Raw genomic sequence first — 18,021 nt, 5'->3', positions numbered from 1 at the left:
ACGGTGCTGTGTTTTGGATTTGTGACTAAAACAGTGTTGACCACACACCAAAGTTTCAGCTACCAATGAGCAGTGCTTACACAGTGTCAAGGTTCTCCGTTTCTTACTCTCCCCCCTGCAGCGACTAGGCTTAGAGTAGGCAAAATATGGGGGGAGGGAGACATTGGCCATGTGTCAGCACAGCCAGGACCGCTCACCAGAACTGACCTAAGGGACATTTCATATTATGTGACATCATGCTCAACAATAAGAACCAAAGGGTGGTCTTTCTAAAATAGCTGTTGCTCAGAGACTGGTTGGGAATCAATCCATTTGTGGGAAGTTGTGAGTGACTGCCTTTACAACACTGTTCCCCCACCTCTTCATTTAGCAAACTATCTCAACCCCTGAGTTTTTACTTGCTTTAGCTCTTCTGGTTTTCTCCCTCATACCACTGGACAGGGGGACTGAGCGAGTGACTGGATGGGCACTTCGCTGCTGTCTGAGTTCAGCCCACCATACCCACCCTTCAAGAAAGGTGGGCAGTAAATCAAGGTGAGATATGTACAAACTTGCCTATGTCCAGAAATATGAACTATAAGAAAACTTCAAAAGACTTCAGTTCTTTAAAGCAGCAAAGACTGAAAAACTTATTGAAATACATAACGGACTACAGCAACCAACATAATGATCTCTTCAGCAGCTCTGCAGAGGACAGAAAGAATTGTGTGTGTGAACTGCAGCAAAGAAGATTCCTGCCAGGTAATGGAGGGGAAAAGATAACAACAATACAAGTATCAACAAATTGCTCTGAAGAGCTTGTGAAATATTAGAGGTCTTTAGAACAGGTTAGATTGACATCTGGCAAGGATACCAACAGCTTGGCTTGCTTTGGACTAGCATATCTATTTTAGTCTTACTTTTTAGATTTCAGGGCAGACAGACTTATCCATTTCTCTGATCACTTTTTTAAAGTATATTAATTACTAGACTTTCAACAACACAACTAGTGCTACGCAATCAGATACAACGTAGACATTGTCTTTCTCATAATATAAGAGTAGTTAATTCAAAGTTAAAGAATCCAAAACCTAGAGGAATAGTATCTGTACAAATAAGGAAGTATAATTCAAAGCAAGCACTTTAATAAAATATCAGTGTTCAGGAGTTACCTCCTCTACATTGGAAGCAGTTTTGGCAGATGTCTCCATAAAGATAAGTCCATGCTCTCGTGCAAATGCTTCACCTTCCTCTTTCTTGACTTCTCGTCTAGATTCTAAATCACTAAGATGGAAAAAAATAAGTTAGTTGTGTGGTCTAACCTATGTAAATATTGTTCTTCAAAGACATGCCTATAAGTCAAAAGCTCCCATAAGAACTTACACACATATGAATATTTATTCAGGCCCTTACATAAAGCAGAACTATTGTAAGCCTTGCACTTACAGTATATGAAGTATCCACAGACATCACATGTGCTTGAGCTACCAAATCCTAGCTGACACAAATCTTAAAGACCTCATTGAATACTTTTCAACAGGATGCATGGATATTTATTTATTTAGCTATTCCTTGAATGCTAACTTTAGACATTGTCATTTTGGGTAGATATCACTCTTTTCTAGTATAATGTTATCTACCAATCCACACCATAAAGGTGAACCAACAAGGGAGTTTTATAAATGATTTCTTAATGATACTAAGAATGATTTAAAAAATAAAGTTCATTTTTTTTCTATTCAGTAACAGAACTTCATACCATCACTTTCTGTTCTGATAAAAAGATTTAAAAGCAAAAATAAGTTATTTTGAACTACATTAGCTCTCCTCTCCAAACAAGCTAGCATTTAGGTTTGGAAACTTCAGGCCTTGCCCTCTAAGAGCAGAATCTGAAGTGATACACAAATTCTTGTTTCCTGCTTTCCAAGCAGTTTAGATAAAAGTTAAATATTACAGAAAGGAACAGAAAAAAACCTCAAACCCTAGACACATAAGTCTTTCACTCTTACTTTTAAAAATTTATTTGGGAACAAGGAATACACAGTTTGTCCTTCTTTGCAAGTATGTTAGATCTTGAGCAATAAAAACGCTACATTTATACATTGCAACAGATGCACTCTGCAGCAAGCAGGACCCTAAATCACTCATCCATGACAAACATTAATAAGTAATATATACATTTAAATCAAGTTTCATTTAACTTGTGCATGTAAAAATATGTTCTCAGATACACACTTTTGAACAGCATGTAAATGCAGACGTTTAATTTGCAGTCAGAATACCAGTAAAAGTATCATACTGGGCTTCAGTGCTGCCATCCTTGTAATTACGCATATATCACAAATAAATGATACTCACTGTGGTATCTATTTAGCAGCAAAGCAGGTTTTTGTTATTTTCACAACTACACACTAGTTCAGATAAGTTATGAAGTAAGACAATTCAGCACATCATTTAAACATGGAGCACTTGAAGATAAGGATACAAAAAATGTCTTCTAAAAACAATTTTCAATTTGAGGTTGATTATATGTAAGTGTTCCCAGTATCTCAGCCTCAGGCTTAAGATACCTTAACAAGGTGTTCATTGTTCTGTCCCTTAAGTAGCTATCTGTAATTTTGAACTTGAGCAATGTCTTTATTTGCTACTACCATGCTACCCTCAAAAATATTTAAAGCTTTGATTCACTACAGTGTTATCTCTATGATAGAACAGAAATAAACAACTCTCTTGACTTGAAGTAGTGCAGCTGCATTGAAAACTGCAGTGATAACCCAATGAAAACTCTCTACTGATATCTAAACATATTCTTAAAGAGCTTTAACTGCTTCTACTAACCACAGTTGTCTTCCTCTCTCCATTCCAATAATTCGAAGCATTTGGTCTTACTAGATCAATATAGCTATGTTTTGTTCTGGAAAGAAGATTAAGTACAGTATTTGTCATGTTTTGACACTAGTATTTGTAATGTTTTCAAAAAACAGCTATTATATTTCAAATTAAACTCTCAACACTGTTCAAATTGAGCAATAAGTCAGTACTACAAATGTATATCAAGTGCACTTTTGGGACTCATAATAACAAAATTTATTCCTTCAAAAATACTATGCTAGTATACATGTTCTTCCTTCCACTCATCTCTAGTAGTATGCACTATCATAAGAACTCCTGTAACACACTTTAAGAATGCAATATAACCAAAGGGGTTTTCTTCCCATCCTCCTCTTTGAAGCTTGAAAAAAAATCGCTTTAAAAAACTTCTTAAATAACTTTTACTCCATGTGGCACCTTAATCTGTATGTTAAAATACATATTTTAAGTATATTTATTGTTTCAATAAAACCTAGTTGCCACCAGGAATTACTGAGCTAGCTGCAAGTAGCATAGTATAACATGCAATCATATGGTACAGTCTGCATCAGCAGAATGCAAGACAAAAACATAGTTTAACAGCAATGAATAATCAGGAATAGTTACAGATGTCAAGCTTATGTAATACTTATCTCAGGTAACCAGTACACTTGACTGTTTCGGTGCCATATTTTTACTCACATAGGCATAAAGACAGTTGGTCAGGGACATCACAAGCTTACCAAAGCTTAACTTAATAAAAGAGATTACTTTTTTATCTTAATTTATGAAGACTATGCTTATCACATTCCTCAATTAAAAAGGACGTTGCTAGTCATTTTCCAGATTATATATAAAAATGTGGACAGGCTTCACAATTACTTAATGCTTTACATGTTTTCAGGGTGAGGTAGAGGATGGGGGGCAGAGGGAAGAAAACAGAAAGGAGAAGAGGGAAGAAGCAGCAAGTAAGAGGTGAACAGGCTGGAACAGCAAAAACAGACTCTTTACCATAAGGCTGTTTCTCAGCACTATCTAAGAAATGACCTGCCTGTTCATTAAATTTTAAGGGACACGCATACACACCATTATTTCAACCGGCATCTTTACCTTCAAGAATTGCTGAGGCAGAGACACAAGTTAAGGTCAATTAGGTAAAGGCCCATAACTAAGGCATTATTAAATTCTGCTTTTGATATTTAGAAAAACCCCACATCCAGCAAAAAAAATCTAGACATGATGCTACAGTTCACTGAATCAAGAACAAAAAAAATTGCAGATAAACTTAACGTATTAACTGATGTGTTCTTATAAAGACTTTCAATAGATAAAAAAGCCTCAGCATCAACAGGGAACCATTTTAGAACTTTGGACAGTCTAGCTGATGAGAAGACCAAATAAATAATTGTTTACAAACGGGGTAACACACTTTCAAAAGTGTCTATGAGCAGTCTGAATTCACCAGAAAATGGTGAAAACACATTCTCTACCCCCACCCCCAGCTAAAACATACAGAATATGAAGCAGACTTAACATTTGGAAACATCTCATATAAACACTGAGGTATATACTTTTTACATTTCAGAAAAGTATTTTAAGTGAATCCTGTAGTATAGGCTTTTTTTTTCTTTTTTAAATGACATTTTCTCTGTGATTCTTAACCAAAACCTAAAGCATTTTAAACCACCTAAAATTATAAGTCATATTATCTTATTAAGTGAGAGATCTAGGTGCTTCTAAATGGTGATTATAATTTATATAATGCATAACTTTATGCATTCACAATCTTTTTAAAATAAAATTACTTCTAAAAAAGGTACTGAGAACATAAGGTAGTCAATCCACATGTGCTGCACATTGTATTAGTCTAATTAGGAAAGGAAAGGTTTTAATTCACGACAGAACTACATACAGTGACTGAAAGTGATTTAAAGTTAACATACTGTTTACAAATAAGAAAACATAAAAGCTAAAATCTGGAGAAATCATAAATCTGTACCACTTACAAAATCATAACTGGTTAAATTTTACCTTTTATTTCCAATAAGCATTATAACCATGTTGGAATTGGAATGCTGACGAGCATCTTCTAACCAAGTTGTCAAGTGGTTGAAAGTGTCCCTCCTAAGTGTGGAAGAGAATGAAAATTAAAAGCAGCATTTCAATAAATCTCCTTCCCTCCTGTTAGTCAGCTTCTCCACTTGAGTAGCCAACTCATTTATTAGTACACACGCTGGAGGGATAAAAGCTAGTAATCCCTTTGTGAGAGGGACAACAGGCAAACAAAAATTTAGTAAACAGGGAGTATTAGTAAACTTAAAAAGTAATTGAAAACACGTTTGCTACAAAGAGTAAAAAGGATTCTTACAACTGTAAGAATCTGTCATTTTATATACATATAAAAATCGGCTGAACTGAATTTTAAAAGTCCCTGATAGTGTCAACCAATTCAAACAACAGTAAAAATAATCACATACTCATATTGTTATATTTGTTCTATCGAAAGCAGAAAATGTTTGACAATTTTCTGTGAGTTTGTAAACTGAATAATGAATTTAGTCGCAAAGTCTGTCCAAATAGGGTACATGAATATGGCATGTTACAGATTTTACAGAATGTGTACACTAAATATTAAGTCACACACATGCTCGTGAGGTGTGTAAGATTTTACAAGAGTAAAACCATTTATTTATGAATCAAAGATTCATTTGCTGGAAATCCAACAAAAAGAATGATGCTTCTTGATATTTAAAAATAATCAAGGAACAAAAGGCAAAAAAGTCTAGGAAATCTCTAGTAAAAAAGTTGTGGCTTAATTAAGCAATGCAAACCAAGATCCACAAAAGGAGCCACACACCCTAATAGGATTTTGGAGCCTGAACATTTTCATAAACCAGCCACAGTACCCACAGTTTGGCAGACAACAAGTTGTATTGAGACTTGATTCAATACAGCCAGAAAATCTTAGTCACTTCTGAACAGCTGCTACCAAAAAAAAAAGTCATCACACTAAGACCTGTATTTTCCCAACATCATAAACACAGCAATGGTAGAAGTTTCCTAGTATTTCTTTGTAACTGTACTTTTATGTTTTACTAGTTCACTCCTTTACAGAATAGCACTTCAGTAAAAAACCTGCTATAATTAAAGAAAAATCATAGCTCATGGTAATAAAAACACTAGAAAAGAATTAATGAAATATTTTGAAGTCTTTCTCAATAAAGGTAACTCAGAGGTTAATGGTCAAATAGTTTATAAAAATATTTTGTTCTGTTCTTCCTGAGACTTTACATATACTTTTTCTCAACCACTATACAGAGAAATCTGGAAGTATATAGGTTACATGGGCTATATTTTGATTTTGAGCACTTACAGAAAGTTGGCAAAACATTAGATTACAAATATCTATACAAAAAGCCAGACATTTTAACACTGTATTCCATAGCACAATTCTACAAAGACATAATTTTAATCCAGTTATACCTCCTCGGTATTCTCACCTTGTTATGTCATACACTAGTAAAGCCCCTGCTGCCCCTCTGTAGTATGACCTTGTAATGGAACGGAAGGACTCCTGCCCTGCCTGTAGAAGACAAAGTTTCATTACTTCATACCTCAAATTTATTTTTTGGTGCTGAAAACCACGAACGTAAAATCACAGAATCATAGAATTCTACTTTTGAGAGGATGGGAACAAGAAGGAATATAGAGGAGAAAGCAGAGTTGACAAGTGGGGACAAAGCCTCTAACACTAGCAAGAGAAGGCACATAAGGAGAAGACACCAACCACAGCACAGTGCTGGTTTAAAGAAAAAAAAAATTCGGAACAAGACCTCTAAACCTTTTTTGGCAATCCCTGACAACCCAATTTACTGAATGGCTTCACAATACATGAATCATTATTAGAGCACAGAATGGACTCCTAGCAACTAAGCTCTGAAGACAAATTTGAAAGGAAGCAAATAACCCAGAGCTTCACATTTGAATTCAATAACCCGCTCCCTGGGGCAGCTGTTGACACTAGAATAAATAAAGCCCATTGTAAATAAATGATGAATGACATCTTTACGCCCACCATCTGCTGGTGTAAAGGTTGTTGGAAGGCCAAGGATGCAGATTTTATCCATTATATCATAAACTGCAGCCAGCTTTCAACAGTCTTCAGATGGAATTCTTTCAGTAATCATTTTATTATGAAAAAACAGAAAATGGTTCTGAATTCAATTTTACACAATTCTGCTCCATAGTTAATCAATTTCCTCTGTACTTGATAAATAATGCTTGTCAAACAGCTACAGCATGCAAGAGTCATCTTCATATGCACTGGTGAAAAACTTCAGAGATCCTACATAAATTAGACAGTTCTCACAAAAAAGTATTCTGTAAATATCTCAGCACTTGAAAGAACATGCTTAAAAGAACACAGTTCTGAAAAATAAATATTCATAGTTGCAGACCTTGAGCTCCCTTGCAAGCTACCCTTGCAGCCCTATCTATAAAATTAGTTTACAGAGAAATTTATCTTCCCACAGCTATAGTACTTTTCTTGATATAAGGTCTTCTTGAACTCAAGGAGAACTTGATCTAGATTCTGTCATTGAACAAGAAGAGTGGCACAACAAGTTCTGACATGTTCACTCTTCAGAAAGCATCGTTATCTTCCAGAAAAAACAGTTACTTCAGTTTAAGGAAACACTTTATCTTAGCCATTCTGGAGGAAAAAATTACAAAAGACAGACAATATATTTAATAGTTTCAACATTATTAGAATGCACTAGCATATGCACTTGGCCAGGAGCCCAAGTGCATCCGTATGTAAACTAAGGTAACAGAATATAGACAATGTGCATCAAGGAATAGTTTAAAAAAAAAAAAAAAAAATAAAAAAAAAAGCACACAATACTTGGTTCACTACCCAGAAGCTCCACTGAGCTCTACAGCTTTTTCTTGGTGTGCTGACTAGCTCAACCACAGGCACCAAACATCATCCTCCTAACTAGACAACAGACAAGTTATTGTTATTTGTGTATGCCATGTATTACCTAAAATAATAAATGAAGGGGTTTTAGCTGACTACATTAAGTCTGGCCTGTTTCAACTTCACAAACTCCACTCTGACACATGAAATTGTTCATTTCCCTGTTCACTTCCCATGGCCAACCAAGACTGTCAGAGGTTCCGGCTGATCTTACAAGAATTTAAGAACTGTGAGTTCCTACCAGAATCACATGCCCACAGAAGTTTGGTATCTAAGTCCTTAAAATACTGTAACATTTTAAATTGTGTCTCACTTGCCCATGATTAAATTTAAATATTATTGCTCCCTGAAGGGAAGACTGGGAAAAAGGTGGAAAATGTTACCCCTTCTTCAAAGATACAATCTTCTGTACAGCAATAATGAATTTCCGCTAACATATATCAATAGACAACACAAACTGAATTCCCTTTCATTCTAAACAGAAGAAAACTGAGTTTCTGTAAAAAAAAAAAAAACCAAACCCACACCCTTTGACATTTCTGCTTATAGAAGATGTATTTATATGATATATAAAATAAGAAATACTTTATATCACTTACTATGTTAACAGTATAATTCTGAAAGAGAGGTCTAGAAGGTTAACATAGCAGGGTTAGGCATGTAGAATATAATCCACAGCTTTTTTTTTTTTAGTATCATTACTTCGAGTATTTTTCATCTGACAATTGTGCTCTGCATCCCCCTGGCTTCCCTCCTGCCCCCCCACAAATGGGGAGCAAGTTATTTCAAAGAAAACAAAAACAAAAGTGTGTAGGCTAATAGCCAAAAGCATTTTTTAAAATACATGTGTGTTATAATTGTACTTTGTCAGTCTTGCAGAGTAGGACCAACCCAAGTTTAGCTACTTGCTGCAAGGAGCAACAGACAGAAGTAGCAGTATGGAAGCTCAGTATATATTAAAACCAGCTTTGACATCACAGAAAAGCCCTTTCTCTTAAGTAGAATTAAGATTGTTCTTACCATCCCTTCCATGATCCTCCAAAATCCAGCAATTTTTTTTTTTTCCCCCATCTTCTATATTAAAAAGCTTTTTTTCATAGAAGCACAGAATGGTTGAGGTGAGAAGGTACCTCTGGAGAGCACCTGTTCCAACCCCCTGGCTCAAGCAGGGCCACCCAGAGCCGGTTACACAGGCCTGCGCCCAGACAGATTTTGAGTATCTCCAAGGCCGTAGACTCCAGAGCCTCCATGTGCAACCTGTGCCAGTGCTTGGTGGGGCAGCGAGGAAACAGTAATGGCAGTACCCAATAAATGAATGTTAAATAGGGTATTTCCCAAGACCATCTAGTATAGGCAACACAAGCCTTTGCTCTGAGGCAACCTCTGGTTATACCCACTTTCAGAGTTACACTACAGTGGAAACAGGAAGATGGAAGATCTTCTTGGTAACAGACAGACCACAACAGCTATTTCACGTTTATGAACTCCAGCTCAGAGAAGGCTGCCTGCAGGAACCAGTAAATGCATACTGAACATGCCTAACATGCACCCTCTCTCTTCAGCTCTGACTTGAGTAGTTCACTGACCATGAAAAAATGTGGGCCTCTGATAAACAAGTGATGGTTTAAGTTCTAAGTAACATTCTTTTTGGCCATTTTCTGGACTGTAAGCTTTTATAATTCATATCACATTAGTTTATAATAACAAGCTGTCTGATATGAGCGACTTAGATAACCATAGTTCTAGGAGTTTCAAGTCTTCAGAATGGTACAGAAATCTTCATCCCTGCTTGAACTGTAGAACTGCATGGACAAATGTTCCATGTGCTCCTCTAAAGATGTCACAGTATACATAGAAGACCAAAATAATGAAGTAAGCAGAGCATGAAGCACTATGACCACCTTCGGTCACTAAGATACACAGAGGTGTATGGCCTGCACCAAAGTTTTCAGGAACATTTAAGCTATGTAAATGCGTTAGAACTGACACAGTATCTGCAGCACATTTCAGAAAAGGCTGCAAGAGTCACTGTTCCTATAGGAAATCTCAGTGTCATTTCCAAGTGTGTGGTACAGTCACGTAAGCAGTCAGTCGCAAAATGCGCGGGCAAGTCTTTGCTATCAAGAAACATTCCTTGCAAGCTCCTTAATTTCTGAATCTATAAACCGAGGAGGGGGGAAGACATGATGCAGTACAAAAAAGTAGATAATGAAATAGGATCAACATCAGCACGTCTCCCTAGAAAACAGTCCTTAAATTTTACTGAATTGTCTCTTCCCAATGCTGAAGAATTTGAAGACTTTCTCTAAGGACAAAGTTATCTGAGTACCTCCCAGCAGGTCTTCAACATCCAAGCTGACCAACAGTTTTTGATCAGGAGGAACCTTTATAGCATATATCCACATGATAAATGAGAAACCACAATGCACCATAGCTGCTAGCTCTGGACTCCCTCACTTGTAAACGTGGCATACATGTATGGTACCTTCAAGCCCAGTGACAGAACACCTCATGCACATTAGGAAATATTACTCATTTAAACTCATCTGCACTTTCATAAGCTGTATAAAAAATTAGAAAGACAACCAAGAAACAACCAGCTCACACAAGTGTCACACTGCCTGTGACAACTGCCAGTTAGGAACTACTCTACAAATTTGATCCCTGGAACAGAATGTTCCAGAAAAAGAGAAGAGCAATAAGTACCTTTGAATGTAGTTTTGAAAGTTATAAACAAATAAACAGCCTTTCAGTCACATGGCAACTTGTTTACAAAAAGGCATTAATCCTTCTTGCAATTGTCTTCAAAATAAAAATAATTTTAAGGTGCTTTACTAGCATGTAGTACAAAGAATAGGCACAAAAGCAGTACAAAAATGTAAAAAACAAACAATTCCCGCCCCTCCCCAACATGTGCCTTTGCAGCAAAGACTTTCCCAAACAAAAACAGAACTAAAGATGCTTTCAAAGAAGCAGCCATAACAATTTAAGAAAGCGTCAGAATTTATGTGGAGGATTCAGCCAAGTTACATGTTGCTTCAGAATAACCCTGTCAGCTTCCTAATAAGAACTGAAATTTCCAGAGGACCAAAGATCCTGAAGAGTGAAACTATATCTAAATACAGATCACTTGTACATATGCCTTTTCTTCTGATGTTGTTGAATGCCTGTCATTTAGAGATCCAAAGCAGTTCCCAACACATCACAGAAACAGAGATCTGGTCCTTCATTATTAGAAGTACTCTTATGATTTATTTCAGGTTCTAAATATATTAGAAACCTTTAGGTTTTAAGTAGCTACCCTCACTAAAATGGGAGCTCCACTAAGGACAAAAAAGGAATGGATTCGTCCTCCTTCCATCTACAGCCTTATACGAAGAAAGAGCTTGCTACTTTAGAAGGCCACAGATAAACTGACATCTATAACGAGTTAGAAAATAAAATACCAATAATGTAGTATTACAATGACCAAATACATTTAAGCACATGACAGACAAAGGTTTGTAAACACTAAGTCAGAAGGTGTTTTGAGTTCTCAGCTTGCTGAAGTGCCATCAAGGATGTGAACAACAACTTAGCAACTGTCACTGAAGTTCAGATGATGGTCCTATTACACAAACTGCAATAGGAATAGTTATTAAATGGACAAATTCATCCCCTAATCTGTGAAACCAAAAAAAAGTTAATACTCCCGTATAGCAGCAAATACAGTCTGTGAAGTGATGATCAAACTAGTTTCAGGAACCAAAACAGATCCTCTGCAAGTTCTTGATGTTACTTCACAGCAGTAAAACACAGGCCATGAGCACTGAGTCATCACTACTTCAGCTGTAAGATGTAGCCACATTCTTGCAGGTACAATGGCTAAATAGTCAAATTAGTAAAAAATTCAGTAGAAGAACTCACCAACTGCCCATGAACATAAAAAATATTCTCTGACTAACAAAGCAAATAGAAAATATCATGAAGCAGACAATTAATAAAGAACTCTCAGTGGCAAGTGCCACATCCTAGCACTTGCCAACATCACCAAGATGATAACAAATACTCATTTAATTACTTAAGGGAACTTTATTTGTTTCCACTAGATACAAAACACTTACAAATACATGAAAAATGACTGAATTTCCAAGAAGGATTAGTACATTCAGAATATCTGAAAACGAACGGACAAGTCACACCGTGGTTTTAAGGAAACAAGACACATATTCAACAATTATGCCTTCTGGTTTTAGTCTAAGCAAGACTGGTTTTAGTCTAAGCAAGACTAAGGTGTTATGGAAAACTAATAAATAAATATAAACTTTTTTGATCACGGATTTCCATGAAATGATGTAGAAATAGTTATTAAAATTATTATATTTAAATACACAGGAAAAATTTTCATTTATATCAATTTAACTTAGATAATGTAAGTAGTATTACTCAATATCATCACTGATCTTTCCCCCTACAGTGTCTTGAAAGAACTCAAATTCCCTCTTTCAACTACTGCTTATTTTTACTCATCAACAATGACTTGTAACAGTCAATACAATACAGAACATTCTCCTCAACAACAAAAATGAAGGCTACTGACTCAGCCTGGTAACAAGCCCAGTATCTCTCTACAACAATGTAGTGTTTCTAAGGAGAAACAATTTTAATATTTTTCAGTGTTACACTGCCACAAAACAACCAACCTCATCTACACCGCTTGTTTAAACTCAAAAAGCTTAATATCTCCCAGAACAGTCATGTTGATCCTTACCAGCTTCTCTAAACCACTTCTAATTCCCTAAAAGTTATTTTTGCAAGTGACACTAGCTCAAACACCACACTTCCACAAAAGAGCAGCTTAACTTTTCATACCAGGCAATTAGCAAGTAACTAGTTTGGACAAAAATATTTCTTAGTCTACCCAACTATTGAAAGCCATTACTAAGGGAAAAGAAATAAGCTAGAGACTCAGGATAGACAAGACAAATAAACAATTTGGTCCAATACATGCACTCCCTTTGACTGTTAGGTCAGTCAAATGATGCCTTTAGGTAGGCATCAGAAAAGTGAAACCCAAGGAGCCTCAGACTTAAAAATTTGGCTGTGCCACAGCACACACGGCAGCAAGCCCACAGGGCCCAACAGTGAGAAGCTCAGGAGTAGCCTGCAGGTGGGAGAGAACAGGACACACTATTTGCTGCTCTAGATACACAATCAGCAGCAGAACTGAGACTGCAACACCTTACACCAAATATGCAAGAGCCACACTGTGTATCTTTCATGGAATGTGGGTTTTGGGGTTTTTGTTGTTGTTGGCTTTGTGATTTTTTTTTTTGGGGGGGAGAGGTGTGTTACGGTGGTGTTCTTTGGTTTGTTGTGTGTTGGGGTTTGTTTATTTGTTTGTAGTTTTGTGGGTTTTTTTGTTTGTTTTGTCTGGGGTTTTTGTTTGTTTGTTTTCTTTCCCTCATCAGACTGGTTTTACTAGACTACCAGCTCACAGAACCAAATACTGGACTACAATTTCTAATGGGCACTCCTTGAGCATATCTGCCAGTTCAGCCTCATCAGAAAGGAATTAGGTTTGCATACTGCCACATGAAAACCAGACTGTGGTTATCAGAGCAAGCTTCTGTAACAGTCCTGATCCAAACTAAGATGCTAATGAAAACGTCAAATGTTACCAAATTACAATACAAGAAAAGCACACAAACATATCTCACAGACATGCAAGAGTGCTGGCTTCAGCTGCACCTGTAAGTTATGACATTCCTGCAGTGAGGTATGCTGCAACTTCCACATACTCTACTATTAAGATATACCTTTCATTGCAGCTGCAGTGATCTAGTGAAGACAACACAAACTGAGCATCACTGCACAGGAATATCTGGCCAGAAAAATCTGAATTAAAGCGTCTGACTCTCTTAAGAAAGCAGGTCCTCGCTCACTGTTAACTAGTCAAAACAAATTTTATCCAGTTCTCCACTTCCTATGTCTCTGCTCAAGATACTTCTGTTTAGTGATGGATTAAAAGCAGGTAGGTAAGGCTAACGCTAAACCAGAGAAGTGTTGGTGCAGTGACTCAGTAAGCACCAACTGAAAACATAAATGCTTCTTGTGTTTCCTTAACCATAGCTGTAATGAGTTCTATCATATCAAACATAATTTTTTGCAGCTTAATAAATACAGAGATAACACTAGTAACAGCTAGCAGTTTTTGCTAACAGAAAAAGAAACTGGGGAAGTGCTCAATGCAGATACACAATACAGACATGGTAACCATGGTCATTAGGGACATCTTCATGTACTTTAACACCTTAAGTAAAACATCTCTTGACAATTACTTCATCATATTTCTTCAACATCTTTGCAGACAATATCAGAACTGAGACAGTGGAATTTAGATATGCTTACAAGCCAAAATTGCATTGGAATATCCCATGTTTTAAAAATAAGACTGCATACAGTTAAAATATTAACTATGGCCAATAAACTAGGTCATTCATTGCTTACAATTTGCAAATTATTAACTCAAATACAAGCGTACAATTTACTTAGCATATGAAAGCTATTAATGAATATTTTTAATTTATGTATGATAAAGTTAAGAAGTTAGCCAGATAAAATCCCTGCCCCCAAACAGTTTAAGTTATAATCAAAAGCAATTCCACTGAAATTTGACTACTGGACACTCTGCAAGCATTCAAGAAACCAAAAAGGCTACAAAGAGCTACCGAGTCAGAGGCACTAAGAAAAACACAATCTACTCAAAAATTGGTGAAGTTCACTTGTATCCAAGCAACAGATAATAGCACATTAACAAAATCAGTTTGAAAGCCAATGAAAGACAGTGGCTGCATTGGTAGCAAAACTAGTAATTTTGTCTACAAAGAATTTGTCCAAATTTTAGGAAACAAGGACCAATGTAGATATGTTCTCATGTAGTGACACTATGTACTAAATTCTGCTTCTGAAACTACTGTTTATGCAGCGATTTGCTTGCCTATTAAACTTAAAAATTATCAGTCACCTTGGTAGTCAGCAATCCACAGCAAAAATGCCAAGGCATAAAAAGCCTTAAGTAAGCACAATCTGACCATATTCTTCTATACATTTTCATGGAGAACTTCCAAAGAGGTACAAGTGTTAGATACCACTTCAAGTGACAAAATTGTAAAATAAGTAAGGTATTTCAGATCTGACCTACTAAGTTAGCTAAAATATTGTGATTGTTTACATTTTTATATACATATACATTCATATATGCATGCCTACATACAAGCATCTCCCTTCATTGATTTGCTATACCAAAAAGAGTACATACCTGAGGCTATAGCTCATACTTGCCAGTTCCTAAAGGTATCCTAAAACGCTCTTTGGAAAAGGAAACAGACAGCCCTGCCTTAGGGACGAGTTAAGGGCATTTAAAAGACAGAACTATCAGTATGGGCATCTTTAAGCCCTTGCATCACAAGTATAGACACTAAGGCTGACTGCTCTCTGTGGTACAGTGACTGACAAGAAGAAAACAGCTGACATCGCTAATGCATATTCTTAACCTGAACCTCCTCAAAAAGCAAAGTCTGTTTTTTGGTAGGCTTTTTAAAACTTTAGGCTTTTACCAGTCCCTTCTTCATTGTCTGAAGTATTTACCATCTTCATTATTATAGTGAACTTGAGTTCTTCAGATTTTTTCTATGGAAACCGTGTGCTATATCTTCTCTTCTACATGGAAATGCAAACATTTCCTCCAGAGAATTCATAATTAAAGCCACACAATAGGATGTTATGTTAACCAGATCTTGCATGAATGCACAAAGAAAGATTATTTAGAGAAACCTAAGTTCTTATTAATAAAGACAACTTTCAAATAAAATGAAGCAGCACAAATTCCAGTTTTGCAAATCTGACAAACTGTTACTTGAGGAAGTTACAGTGCAAACAGCAGAAATTTGCACTGTTTTAAGAATACATCACACCACAAGAAGAAATTTTAGCAAAATTTTAATCTTCATAGAAACCAAAGAAAGCTACAAGACAGTACGTAGCCTGACATGGGTGCTGATAATACAGAGCTTAATCAGAACAAAGGGAAAGATAGTAGAGCCACATGTTTAAAAAGTTCTATGATTCGTTACTTACCGTATCCCATATCTGAAGCTTTATCTGTTTTCCATCAATAGTTATCATTCGAGCCCCAAATTCTACACCTGAATAGATTTTACAAAAGATTACGTTATTAACATGCATCAGAAAGAAGAATGTCAAGTACTATGAAAGCAAGAACGTAAGTTTACGTTAATTCAACATTGTATTTGTAAGAAATAAACTCTTTCACAATTTGCTTTTAGTTAATTTTCCAGCTGAAGAGCTGGAAAGCTTACTAGAAGGAAGAAAGCTGTTAATTTCCAAGTGCTTTAGAAATGCATTAACTAGAGAAAGTGTCAAGGAGGTATTTCCTACAAAGTTTACCAAATGATTTAGTAGTTCTAGATCAAGAGGGAGAAAAACATGTCAATCTGAATGCAAACAGGAAACTGAAGAGTCACAGTTATTTTAACACTCTACCAATGGAAGATTGCTGAAGTCAGTTTAGACAAAATTAAACCTACAATTCTTTATCGATAAAATATTCTGTTAAGTGAGCATACAAATGTCATCTTCAACAGCATCAATTTTATTACTGTATTAATTAAAACTCATTTGCCTTTATGAAAAAAGCATTTCCAAAACTACCTAGTTAAAGATCAAACTTAATAACCACGGGAAAAAAAAATAGTGTTTCAAACAAACAAAGGGAATTTCTTCACTGGACAAATTCAGCCTTTTGTACTGTCTTTTAAAGCAATTTTAAGTCCATTAACAGTAAGTGAAGCATAAAATGAGGCTGTTACTACAGTAGTTAAAGTCTGACAAATGCTTAGAGATAGTGGACATATTTAAACATGTCTTGGCAGTTGGTGTGGTGCTGTGTTTTGAATTTAGTATGAGAAGAATGTTGATAATATATCAGTGTTGTTACATAGCAGTCTAGGACTTTTCAGCTTCTCATGCTGTGCCAGGTACAAAGCTGGGAGGCAGCAGAGTTGGAAGAGCTGACACCAACTGACCAAATGGATATTCCACACCATATGACATCATGCTCAGAAGTAAATCTGAGGGAAGAAGAAGAAAAGGGGAGACATTCGGAGTGATGGTGTTTGCCTTCCCAAGTAACCATTACACATGATGGAGCCCAGCTTTCCTGAAGATGGCTGAACACCTGCCTGCCCATGGGAAGTAGTGCAGGAATTCCTTGTTTTGCTTTGCCTGTGTGTGGTTTTTGCTTTGCCTATTAAACTGTCTTTCTCTCAACCCATGATTTTCTCACTTTTACTCTTCTGATTCTCTCCCCGATCCCACTGTGGGGGAGTGATCAAGAGGCTGTGTGGTGCTTAGTTGCTGGTTGGGATTAAACTATGACAAAAGACAAGTTTCCATTAATCAATGCTTCATATATCCATTACTTCAGAAAAAATAAAATCTGGAAGCATGAGTTTTGTCTAAAATTGGTAACTGTCTAGATTTGGACTGAAGTCTTCCACTAATGTGCCCAGATTTGAAGCATTCCAAATGTCTCATCAAAAGCTTGTTTAGAATATTTGAGGAAGCAGCGTTGCTTTCTGCAGAATGACTTTTGGGGAAGGGGACAAGGAGGAGCTATTCTCCCCAACACAGGATATCGGAAACAAATAAAAGACCTGGGCCAAAGAACACTGTGTTCTCTTTAGCATCCAAATAACTTGCAGTAAGTGTATGCAAACAAGTAGAAAGAATGTAGGGGGAGGGGCAGAAAAGAAGCAGCAGGTGAATGACAATGCTCTGATGTTGACTGCAAAGCCAGAGGAAGGTCCTTGGACTACTACAAGTGTCAACACTACAGGTATTCCTTGTCTCAAAGTGCAGATATAGAGCTGCCTACTGAACTCCAGCAATCACCCTCAATGTTTAGTTTCTAAACACAACCCCAAAGAAAAATTAAAAGAATATTTATCCTATTCCATCGAAATAACTGCTGAGAGAAAATTCTGAATTTGAAATAACACACACAGTTTGATGCAAAGTTTGTTCTCTTAAGGAAAGAATAAAAGCTGTTCAGGTTTGCAGCAAGGGCATGTCCTAAGGGCAACAGGAAAACCAGAGTATTTACAGTGGGTTTTTGTCACCCTTATCTACTTACAAATGTTGTGGAGGTTTTT

At 36.4% G+C, this 18,021-nt stretch overlaps 1 protein-coding gene across 2 annotated transcripts in view; it reads right to left on the bottom strand.

Moving 5' to 3' along the window:
* RAB2A (RAB2A, member RAS oncogene family) overlaps positions 1 to 18,021 on the bottom strand; it is a 42,157-nt gene that overhangs the window by 11,570 nt on the left and 12,566 nt on the right. For both annotated transcript variants that reach the window (XM_065053632.1, XM_065053633.1), the window contains 4 exons: positions 15,926 to 15,993; positions 6,330 to 6,412; positions 4,861 to 4,953; positions 1,152 to 1,263 (listed from right to left, as the gene is read on the bottom strand). In XM_065053632.1, coding sequence (XP_064909704.1) covers positions 1,152 to 1,263; positions 4,861 to 4,953; positions 6,330 to 6,412; positions 15,926 to 15,993 — 356 coding nt within the window. The remainder of the gene's footprint in view (positions 1 to 1,151; positions 1,264 to 4,860; positions 4,954 to 6,329; positions 6,413 to 15,925; positions 15,994 to 18,021) is intronic.

Source organism: Columba livia, chromosome 2, assembly GCF_036013475.1.
Source record: "Columba livia isolate bColLiv1 breed racing homer chromosome 2, bColLiv1.pat.W.v2, whole genome shotgun sequence".
Taxonomy (NCBI): Eukaryota; Metazoa; Chordata; class Aves; order Columbiformes; family Columbidae; genus Columba; species Columba livia.
The sequence above is the reverse complement of the archived record's forward strand: the minus strand, read 5'-3'. Positions and strand labels throughout refer to the sequence as shown.